General features: G+C 36.1%; 1 protein-coding gene across 1 annotated transcript; it reads right to left on the reverse strand.

The window, feature by feature from the left end:
* Positions 1-7,440: 7,440 nt before the first annotated feature.
* Positions 7,441-12,045, reverse strand: LOC121645496. Its single transcript, XM_041993985.1, has 3 exons — positions 11,671-12,045; positions 9,764-9,844; positions 7,441-9,595 (listed from the first exon to the last, which is right to left on the reverse strand). The coding sequence occupies exons 1-3, from the start codon at positions 11,908-11,910 to the stop codon at positions 8,513-8,515; spliced, it is 1,404 nt and encodes a 467-aa protein (XP_041849919.1). The 5' UTR covers positions 11,911-12,045; the 3' UTR covers positions 7,441-8,512.
* Positions 12,046-12,289: the final 244 nt, after the last annotated feature.

A 12,289-nucleotide genomic window follows, 5' to 3' on the forward strand; every position in this document is an offset into this window, starting at 1 on the left:
CCAAAAGCTTTTTTCCAGGTTTTGAGAAAGGCCAATCTAAGCTACGAGAGAGACAAGACTAAAATAGATGTCCCCCTAGTTTTCTCCTGCAGGTAGTCTGATGCCAGTGAGTCTGGTGTCCTTCACCCCATGTCCCTCCCAAAGGGCAGACTCTGGCAATTATGAGGGAAGAAATCTGTGACAGGTAATGGGATTGTCTCTGCTTTGAATGATTTTTATGCTTCTCAAGGGACATGGAAGCGGTATAACAAAACTTCTTCTTTTTCAGATGAATGACATATCATTTATATCTTCAGATCAGATCCCATCCTCACTTTAACACAAAGACAGAGAGACCACAACGCACTTCAGTCCTAACATCTCCGAACATTTGCAGCCGTCACTCGCCGAGTAGACATTTTCTTTTCCAGGATGACATGCAGCAGAGAAATTATTGCAGCACTGCAGCAAGACATTAAAACTCCATAATCGAGCAGTTCTGTTGGCAGTCAGTTCTGATGATTTTCACAAAGTAGCATCTATTTTGAGGCAAGAACGTTACTCACATTGGCACTGCGCATCAAGACTCTGCAAGTATTTGGAAAAACAAGTGTTATCAAGCAGGGTGTAACAAGAGACTGGGCAAATACACCAACAGGCTATACATAAACAACCTTCAGCAAAAGCGTCGTGTAACAATGTTGTTTTGCACGACTGTCTCTACCTAAAGCTAGTCTGTGATAATGGAAATGAAATGTAGTTTTGTTGTGTTATTTGCTGTAATGTAGTTGACACAGCCATTTCAGGCTAAACACAGAGAATGGCTGCAGGATAAGCAACAGCTTGCTGAGTGTCACTGCTTGTTTTGTTAAGTTTTTCCATTGCCAGTTATTGTGAATTCTTTTTTTTTTATTGCACAAAAGCTTTGAATATTAATAACATGGCCAGTATGGAACAATGCAGTGTGAATGAACCATTATCAAATTACTTTATGATAATAGATATAAGGTACTCATCATCCTGCCATGTTGTTTTCTATACAAGGAAACCTCTAATATGCCATCCTGTTATCTACATTTTAAAAAGCAGATACTAGGTCATCAAGATAATATCCTATTACAGAATGCACAGAAAATGTCTTACAAGAAATTTTAGTTTAGTCCATTCCACAGCTCATGCTGCTTTCAACACAAATTTTAGTTGGCTGAGCTACTGAACAATAGCTGTTGCCTAAATTATTATTTTAGTCACTGGCTGCCACAGTGTTGGAGTACAGCAGGGAGAAAAAAGACAAATAAATAAATAACCATTCGTGATTTGTTTGATCAGAGAGCACATGGATAAGTCATCACACAGGAAATAGTTACACTGGACAGCTGTATAAAAAGATGCAGAGCTAATTGTTCATATGTTTGAAAGTACCTTCGTGCCTGCTGTAGCACCTGCCACCCTGCTATTTGTGTCAAGTAATTCTCATGAATGAGATTATGGAGTATGAGCCTTTTTTTAGTTCATAAGAACTCTGCACTGCCGTGTTACCCTTAGAAACCTGAAACAGTCGCATCTATTTTATTTCAAGCATTACTGTTCTCATATTGAACATGGACATTAGCTTTTTTTCCACTGGAGAATCATCAGAGATTTACAGTAATCCTGCCCAGAGGTGTTTGGGAAGATCATGTTTCCGGAGGTAATGCAAGAGAGGTGCATTACGTTACTACCTGGCACATCTTGCATTTGTTGCATTCAAAGGCAGGAAATTAAAAGATGTTGAATACTTATTTTCAGTTTTGCAACACTCTGCAATAGCCTACAACTCTGCAGCTTTTGATCACATTGGATCTCTTCTCTAACGTCACTTTTCCTGTTGAATTAAAGTGCTTGGTAGCAGTAAGGAGTAAAATTATAATTATTGCCTCCTTATTATTTTTTTATATGTAAAATATATATTTGTATGTAAAATAACATAGAAGCACAATGCAATCCTTCTTTCTTACTTCGTAATTACATAATCTTCCTTACAGTGTTAAAAAATGGCAGAAACCAACAGGATGAGGAGGACATCAATTACAGCTGGCTTCTCTTAAAAGTTTACTAGAGCACAAAGATGCGATTTGGTGGAGGAACATTGATTGAATAAACTGGGGGGTGCAGAACTGGACAGGATTCAGGAACACTGGGAACAACAAATATTCAAAGTGTTAAAGCTTCTGTTTAGCTGTTGTCAGAAGGTACAAAATCTCGAGCTGTGACTCCAATGGAGCGTGACCAACAAGGAGAAGAGGAACCTGAGGAAATTACTTGGCTGAAACACAGTTTTAGCTCCCTCGAGCATAACCCTGACAAAGATGGATGGATAGATGGATGAATTTTTTAGTGGAAGAGACTTTACAGATAAAAACTATATTTTTCTTTTTCAGTTTTCACTTCCTGAAGCATTTGTCTTTGAAAGACTTGTTTTTTATTGCACAACTATTGTATAATAGTAATTATTATAACTCAGTGTATTAAGGTTAAGACCAGCACTGGAGTCTATTAACAAACTATAACAACAAAGACCTCACACTAACTTCATAGTGATATTGTCATTTGTTTTCCTGCACCATTTTGATCATTCAACCATTCTGCAGTGTAGGTCATAGTGGCTGAATCTGCACCAATCAAAATCTGCCTCTGAATAAGAGCTGGGTCTTAAATTGCTATTTCTTGATTTCAGTTGCATAAGAGAGTTTGTCAGAATGAGAAAAAGCAAAGGCAACATTGTCTTTAATCTGTTCAAGACTTGACACACTGACAAAAAGAGATGTAAGAAAGCAAATCCACAGCACCCTGAGGAGAAACACAGTGCATCATACAGCTGCTGTGAATGTAAGCAGACATGAAATGCAAATGAGAAAAAACTGTGCTGCAAGTTTTTTTTTTTAATATATATCAAAGTTAAAAAAAAAAAAAAAGAATCAGGGAGTTGTATAAGAATTCAACATCAATATTTACTGAACATTTGTCTTTTGTGTTGGTTTTGTTTTTGTATGGCTGCAATAAACCCGCTCCTGAACCTGACTGTTATCACCAGCTGAGGTCTCGCAGTAGTAGAGAAAGCAGGGCTGTGTTGTGAAGTCATATCTCTCTGCAATGACCTTGTTTACAGGCTTTTATAGGATTTGCTGCAGGATGACCTGAAAAGGTAAAAGTCAGTCTTAGAATTTCAGAATTTTTTAAGTTAAACTTGGTGTTGAGAGAGGAAAATCTATGAAAGGCCAAAGAAGAAAAACTATGTCAGTTGTTGTGTGGGCTGGTTATATCAAGGCGCTCCTTGGACACCAAAACACAAGTGAAAATATTGCCAAATACTGAATTATGACAGATTCAGATAACAGATATACAGTGTATTGTTAGAAGTAGAATAGAAGTTTTAATAGAAGTGACAGTAAATATCTCTACAACCCTTTCGTTGATTTTGATGATCGGCACCTCTATCAGTCAGGAGTCAAGAGAATCGAGGGATAGCCCCCAAACTCTCCTTAGAAATACCATAAGGATCCGGAAAGAAGTGAACCCCTTGGAAACTACCAGGACCTTCATGACCCATTTCAAAGGCGGTGTCATAGAACACATTAGCTTAGATTTCTTGAGCTGGAATAAAACTTTTGACTGCAAAACAACAAAAGTAAAACATGATTTATGATTGTGTGACTACTTTGTTTTAATACTTTTTGTTTGCGAGCTAGCAGATTTATTTATTTATTTATTTTTGTCCCACAGAGATGAGACAAACATCTATGCCATCTGCAGTCTCTGCTTTCATGACACCTTGCTCAACAAGGGGCTCTTGTGATGTAGAGGTTAAAAAAATGTTTCAGATGATAATTAATGTTCACAAGCAGTCCACAGATAAGTAAGGAAGACATGAACCTGTTGTAATTATTATAGTCCCTGCAAAACAAGATAACAATAACACACCAGTATTATCAACAGCCAAGTTTTTCCACCACATACCTCATATCTAAAGGAGTGGGAGTCAAACATGTTAGCACTAAGGAAGACTTTTGTGCTTAATTGATCCAACTGGGAACCATGTAGACCATTTACAATATTTGGCTTCTAGAACTCATTTTTATAAAGCCTTTTAGCCATATCGATCAGAGTGAAGGATAACCTCTATCACATGTACTGTTGTTGGCAGAATATACTTTTTGATTATTTTTTAATGAATAGAAAAATATTTTGAGACTTACAATAGTGTGTTTTTAAACTTATCTTAGGTGCCTATACTTGACAAAATGCAGTTCTCTGATCAGACCCTCATGTATAAATCTGCATTAACAAAACAAAAGTTAATTAACATTTCCAGGTAGCTTTTTTTGAAGATTTGCATTGCTCAGTGGTTTGAGTCGAAATCTGCAACCTTTGAAGCTACTTTAACTTGACAAATAAGTCACAGATAACTCTAAATTTTTTAAGATGCATCTGTCATAAATTCCCAAAATATTCCCGAAGTCTTTATATGAAATCCATACAGTAAACATGGAAAAGTTGTACATGAACTTGGAAACACAAATTTCTGGAGATTACCAGGATTGTAAATGCCATCTTGCTTAGTGCTTCCACCCTTCTAGGTTTAAGACAGAAAAGAAGCTGCAAAAGGTCTTTTGAGTGCGTAAACGTGAATGTGGATTCTCATTTGCATTAACCTCTCTGCAGTGCACTATATATCAGCACAGCTGCAACCAGGGTATGCGCAACCACCTATCATACAATTCCACACATTTTTTTCTCTATGTGACATCAACCCCCATGCAAGAGAAGATTTGGTGAATGTTATCTAATTTATGTAGATATCTATTGCTTGGTATTCAGGTCTGCACCAGCACAGATCTTGTTAATCACTTTGACAAACATTGCATCTCTAGTGCGCCATAAATCAAAGCAGGATACAGCTCTGGCTCCATCAGTAGGACCTAATCTAAATGTATCAGCTGGTGTCAACTTAGGGACACAAAATCTATATACCTCCTGCATGTATAGTTAGCATGTATAGTTTGCAAGATGACTTTTTTCCCTAACCCCCCATATAGCATGGGGTAGTGTTAAACAGTTTGTTTCTCCCATTCTCTGACCAAAGCCTTTTAGAAGGTTTCCTGGCAGAAGGTTTGTCTTTTATTTTCTATTATGAATTAAATATTGGTTCATGAGATTTGCAAATCATTACTTTCTAATTCTATTTACATTATATATAGCATCCTGCCATTTTTGGAATTTTAAAATATACTTTAAAGTACTTTGAATTGTTAATTAACAAATAAGACAAAATATTACACAACTAAGTGCTACTAAGTCCATTTTATTATTTATACCCACACACATATGTGTGTGTGTGGGGGGGGGGGGGTGTGTGTGGGTGTGTGTGTGTATAAAGTGGGATTTTCGCCTCAAATTATAAACTTATTTCTTTCATTTATTTGTTAAAAACACATTTATAAAAACATGGATTACTTATAGACATGTTATTGATCTGAGACATTGTTTTGAATATGTGTATATTTATCGCATAACTTTTTCAAAAGCTCTCAGGTCTACAGAGGATGTGGTTCCACCTTGAGGCAGAAAGCAGAACTGCAAGTTCCTGGCACTGGTTTTAGCCTCAAACTGTTGATTGGGCTTTATAAAACTGCAGTATTTAGCTTTCTCATCGCAGTTTCATGAATATATAAAACTTACTTGATATTTATATATATATATATTTATGTATGTATGTATGTGTGTGTGTGTGTGTGTGTGTGTGTGTGTGTGTGTGTGTGTGTGTGTGTGTGTGTGTGTGTGTGTGTGTGTGTGTGTATACATAATGTACACACACATTTGTTTCTCCTCAACAGGCTTGTAGAGAATTTAATTAAGAATTGAGAATTTCACCTAAATTCCAATTCAATTCTTGAACTGGAATTTGAATTTAGATTGCAAAAGGACGTGGAAATGCAATTCAAATTTGAATTGCAGGAAGTAGAATTGGAATTCCGTGAAATTCAAAGTAATTCATAATACACAATTTTTATAACATAATATTTAATAAAGAAGCTTTGCAGTATATATTGAGTGCAATATGAATTTCATACAGATATGATTCTGTGGACTGTTTGTACACAATATTTTATTATATTAAATTAATTGTTTTTTGTTTACAAATCAACATTTAAAATACACTCTATAAAACAGATTATTGAAATTGTAATAACTTTCAAATTGTGGAAAACAATAGGATGGCATTTAATTTCCCAGAATACCTTGCTCCTTGCTCTAACCACGTCTTCAATATTATTGCCCAAACATTTTGAACATTTATTTTAGACAACACGCTTGTGAAATAAGCTAATTGAGGGCCAGAGCTGTTTTGTACTCTTGATTTTTTTTGGAATCACAGCAATGTGCAAAATAACACACGTAAAAAAATGTGTGGTTGTTTGTTATGGTGAGCCAATTCCCACAACAAATGAAAGCCACAGAGCAATCTGCAGTTAATGCAGTGTTACAGTCTGTGCTTCCATAAAGGCTAGCTCAAATTTCAGACACCACCTCCAGGTGAGTGTACAGATTTGTAACCCGTTTTTCATTTTGTTGACATGACATGTATTTGCAATGGAAACTGTGAATCAGTCAGTAATAAATTCACTTTACTCTCACCACTTATGTGATATGCTACCTTATAACATACTCTTTAAAAATGTGACTATCTAAACACACTATTTCTCATTTGCTTGTGCAAGTCTTAATCATGAATCTTGAGATCATGTAAAAAAAAAGTATCCCATTCTCACTGTTATGTGATGAGAATTATTTTTTCTGAAATGCAGTTTATTCACTTCCCATAATTCCAGTTCAAATGCAATCCAACATCCTGTGGGGTGGAGTCAATTCAAATTCATTCAATGAATTGAGGTCTTAAATTTAGATTTTGTACAAGCCTGGTCCTCAGATATCATGGAAAGTGCAAGTGACATTAATACCGCTCTTACGGTAGTGGTTGGTACGATAAAAACCTATGCAATTTTTTTTTTAGTACAATAAACTAATAAAAAATTGCAGTAAAAACCACATTTTGGTCTCAGGAGTGGAGAAAAGGAGTGAGAAAAGTGAGAAGGTAATCTCTTAAAAGAAAAAATTGCCTTAAATAGTCCACTTCTTACACCCACAGAAGGAAAAGTCCTTCAAATGTCACTTTTGGAGAACTGAGGATTACAAAGTCGAGTCCTACTTTCTAGCAAACCTCTGAGAAGAGAAATTATACCTGAAGGTATATTAGGGTATTTTATTAGTAATTTAATATAAAGACCACCAACGTTTGCTCCTGGGTTATCATTTCCTGGGAATTTCATGTTGCAACTACAGCAAAAAGAAATTCAAGGCCACCAAACATGAGGAAGAAGTTAGAAGCTTCAAATATTTGAATCCCTTCATTTTGAAAGCATCATTTATTATAGTAAAATAAAAACCATCAAGTCCACCCAGAAAAACATAATCTAAACGGGCTTTATCTTTTGGACATGAGGACTTACATCCATTAATTAAACAGCATAAACTAACCTTGATTATTCTTTAGCCTTTGAGAGCAAAATTCTTCCTTTTAAAGATCTTGCAGAAAACATAAGTTTTTTTTTTTAAGATTAAAATTGGCTTACTGATTTTTCCTTGGCTAGAAATTGGTTAACAGCCAGAATAAAGAATAGACAGAAATTAAACATCCACTCAACCTTCTTTCCGGTCAGTTTAAGTACTGCAGACATTAAAACTAATATTATGGAAAATATATAAATGTGCAATAGGCTCTTGAGAAAACAGCATCAAGATTAGGCTGCTGTCACCAGGTCCAGCTTGCCATTAACTGTGGAAATGAAACAAAGTTGGAGTTCCTTGAATCAACCCCAAATGTACATATTGTGGATGTGCCATACAACCACGAATGAACAATGGACAGTCGGCTGTCTAAAGGTTTACTTTAAACATCAACTACCAATGATAGCTACCAAATTTGCCCACTGAGTAATAAAAGTTCACAAACTACAGCCTTTCATTGGACTTTAATGAGTCAACTTTGCCTTAAACAATTTATTTACACAAGTGAAAGGGTCACAAATGACTTTCTGAAATGACTAACTGCAAGCACAAAAGGTTCTCCTCTTACTTATTGAACTTACTTCTACTGCACCCTGGACCTCATGACATTTTTCTTTTACTCAAACTTATAAGGATATTAAAAGACATCACCATCACTTCTATTAAGTTCTTAAAAATCTCTCATATTTTGTCATGTTGAACACAGCTGTTAAAAAACATTGTATATTTGTTGAACATTGTTAGCAGCTCAGTCTCTCATCCAAGTGGACTTTTGGAGTACATCAGTCACCACTAAAGAAAGAAGAGTTTTTCTGAATGTCCTCTGTGATGTCCCATGAATATTTCTGTCCTTCTTGCTCTTCTACAGTAAGTTTTCACCATCATCAAATTTAGATACTAATTCCTTCTCCATTTGATCCTGGATTCACTAAGGTTGCAAGTTACACAGTCCTGCACAAATACTCACAATGTCATCAACATGTTTTACTGTATGAGGGATTACATTACTTAGAATTTTAAAACCTTTCAACCTATTAAGTGCACGTTCAAAGTGGATTTTGAAATTCGCAAAGCGACGCGTTTCTGTTACTTCATGCTCAAAAAGTTCTTTGCAGTCTTGTGTAAAAGTAGCCAAGGTCACTCCTGGAGGCAGCTCATCTGTGTTGGAAAACCCATGACCTGCTAAGATCTGATCACCAGGAATCAGGTGATCAGCAAAGCCACTGTTTTTTGTGATAAAACCATCACTGGCCTCAACACCAAACAACTTTGATACAAACATCACATAACCATTAGGGGCCATGCAATATAAGACTTTGTAGGTGTTAAGTTGTTTGGAGTTGCTGTGTATTTGTGGTACATTTTTTAAATACTTTGGTTTTTGTACGCATAATTCAGTGCACTCTACTATACATGTTACATGTGGATAATGTTCACTGAAATGTTGAGGCCTTATTCTTTTCAGTGTGTTTCTTGGTAACCAAGCAATCACATTTTCCCTCATAAACTGAGCAAGTATTGGTCTCCAGAGTGAAAAGATCTCAGAGGCTGTGCGCCTACTTATGCCAAACCTTTTACTCAAGTCTCTGAACATCAAACCCAGACGAAGTCTCATTAGAACAAGTAGTAACTGATCATGAACAGCCAGCGTCATGATCATTGGCTGTGGGACAAGAGCTACAAGGGCATACAATAGCTGCCAAAAACAATGTACTCCTATGCCTGTAAAAAACTTAGAATCTTCTTCATTCAGGTCATGGGCTGACAGTGACGGTGCAGGATCAGTTTGTGTTGCACAGTCTGTCGTCAGCTTAGAGCAATAGTTGTGTTCTGCAGCAATGGCCTGGTCCTCTGACCACTGGACGTCCACATCACTCTCAAGCAGGGGCTCAATATCAAAATGACTGACATTATCTTCTATGGCAGATTTTTCAGACTCAACACATGAGGTGTTAATTGCAAGGGACTTCAGGCATCTTCTTTTGGGGGGACCTTGACCAGACATTGCACCCTAAGAAAAAACAAAAAGCTCAATAAATGCACTTACATTTTTCATTCAAGCTAATAAAACTTATTTGAACCTAAATCAATCCATTTTGAAAACAGTAAGTAAAGTTGCTTTTAAAATTTAAATTCTTATGAAGGCATTAAGAAAAAAAAAGGGAAGAATCAAACTTACATAATGATCATAGCCCATGTGTAGTACTGGATATGGATTTTCTTTTGTTGGTTTACCCTCCGGGAAATGCACTCCACACACCTTGAATGTGGTTAAAAAAAAAATTGGGGTGAAAAGGAACTAAATAATAACTACAATATTACCTAAATGATGTGAATTCCATTACTGTAGCTTTAAATAAAGTAGCTGTGTTTTAGTAAATGTGTGGAAACATTTAAAAAGGTATAACTCCTGAAATAAATTCCTATGCAATCATCAATAAGCTATAACAGTGGTCCTCAAAGTGGGGGTGGTCAGAGGAGCTAGGGGTGCCTCAGAAAATTAGCGGGACGCTAAAAAAAAAGTGCAGCAGCAAGTTTATCATGATGACGTCATACGTGTAGACTTGGCGGTAATCAGGCTGCTCTGCTCCTCAAGTTAGCGTGTAAATAGCTAGCACAAAATGGACATGTTTTTGACAACACCAAGACCAACTGCCCTGCCATGGAGAAGTCTAAAAACTCATGGCCACTAAAATCCTAAAACATGATGCAGAAGGAGGTTTGATTTCTTTTGTTCTGTTCTTATCTGTCAACAATTTGTTTAAAAATTTATTATTCAGTGGGAACACACAGTGCTGAAAAGACAATATTTTTCTTATGCTAAACAAATATTATTGAATAGTGAATAAAAGTAAATAAATAAATAAATAAATATTACAAAACATATTTTGTAGCATTGTCTGTGGGTTTGGGGGTCCCTGGCCAGAGGCTAATGCTTTTGAAGGGCCTTGGCATGGAAAAGCTTGGGAATCCCTGTGCTATAGCACCTAAAATATTCTTAAAAACATTTAAAGAGAAAGTAGGTAAATGCAGCAAAGCTGTATTTAAAAATGATTGCTACCTTATTAGGTTATGAAAACTGCTATATTGATGTGTACACAGAGTGTTTGCAACTAATAAAGGTGAAGCAGATTTTGTTTTTCCCTTTTTTTTTGTTACTTCTAGGTATTTTGAACATTTTCCCCAAACATTTTGTTTATGATTTAATAATTCTGTTCTAAATTACCCTGTTGGTTGTATATTCAACTTGAAAATGGAAACTAAACAGGTAAATAGGTGTTTCTCAATCCTGGTCCTTAGGACCCACTGCCCTGCATGTTTTATAGGTAACCCTGCTTTAACACACCCAAATAAAATGAATGGCTCATTAACAGGTTTCCAAATAACTTGATGAGGAGATTCATTACTATGAATCTGGTGTGTTGGAGTTGGAACATGTTTAAGACTTGCAGGGCAGTGGGTCCTGTCTACCTGGACTGAGAAACACTAATAATTATCCCTCACAAATTAGATGATTTTACTTTTGCATAACTGCTGGGAAGTAGGTGGGAAAACCAGGCAAAAAAAAAAAAAAAAAAAAAAATTATTCAACTACTTTTCATTACTAATGTTGTCACTGCAACAACTACAAATAATTAAATGCTTTTGTCGTGATGTCAAAAAGGAATATAACGTAGGAAGCTGGATTAAATAAAAATAAATTCGCTACAGCCACTCACTAGTGCATTATTGCATGTGAATGACATTATTATACATTAAAAATAAAAATAAAATTAAGCTACGACCCTGCATTTAATGCCCTGATGGCGACAGGATAAAAGCTGCTTTCCAGTCTTTTGTCTTTCCTTACCTGCAGGACATCACTGTTACTTATGTCTGTGACTGTGGTCGGATTATGTTTACTTCCTAGTCCCAACGTTACATTACAAAGGCTTCATAGTGTTATATGTCACCGTTTCTTTCAGGTTAGTTCATAACTTTTAGCAACACAGTCCCCCTCGTGCCATAGTCTGCTAGCATAAACTACCGTAGCAAAATTGCTAATAAAATTTCGTTTCAAAATGTACTCTGTTCACCTAAACATACCGTGCTGTTGATGTTGGGAATAAAGTCCTTTCTGTTAATATTTTCCACCCACTTCTGCAGAACGTCTTTGTGTTCAGCCCTTCCAGGGAACCTGTGTAAACTAAACGGTCGTAGACAGGGACAGTTTTCATAAAGTAAAGGCCTGTGTTCTTTGCATTCAGTTTTGTTCCATTTCTGAAGTTTGCCGCTGCTGTTCGAACAACCAATAACTGCGCAAGTCCTTCCAGATCTACGTGACATTATTTTGTTAAAATTAACGCCTCAAAGAAAGTAAAACCTTAAGAAAATTAAAAATAATACTACAATTCACTCCGATACCTCCGTAGTCATGGCGAGGGGATGACTTCCGGTTTCAAACTAAACTGAAGTGAGTTTCTTTAGCGATAAAGAGCGATTCCACCAGAGCCGGCCCGAGGCATAAGCGAACTGCTTAGGGCCCCGTCACCACTCGGGGGTCCACAAGAGCAGTTAGGTTTTTAAGACAAATTTGTAATTTTTACCATCAAAATAAAGTTTTACATGTGTGAGCGATGATTCAAACATGCAAAAAAAATAGAAAATTTATATTATTAAAAAAAAAAAAAAAAAAAAAAAGCATTATCTAAACAGATAACTGCAG

This window comes from Melanotaenia boesemani, chromosome 9 (assembly GCF_017639745.1).
Source record: "Melanotaenia boesemani isolate fMelBoe1 chromosome 9, fMelBoe1.pri, whole genome shotgun sequence".
Lineage (NCBI taxonomy): Eukaryota > Metazoa > Chordata > Actinopteri > Atheriniformes > Melanotaeniidae > Melanotaenia > Melanotaenia boesemani.

Coding starts and splice junctions, on each gene's coding strand:
- LOC121645496 (XM_041993985.1), bottom strand. CDS start 11,910: ATGTCACGTAGATCTGGAAGGACTTGCGCAGTTATTGGTTGTTCGAAC. Junction 9,845..11,670: donor TTCCCAACATCAACAGCACG/GTATGTTTAGGT, acceptor ACCACATTCAAG/GTGTGTGGAGTGCATTTCCC. Junction 9,596..9,763: donor ACATGGGCTATGATCATTAT/GTAAGTTTGATT, acceptor GTTTTTTCTTAG/GGTGCAATGTCTGGTCAAGG.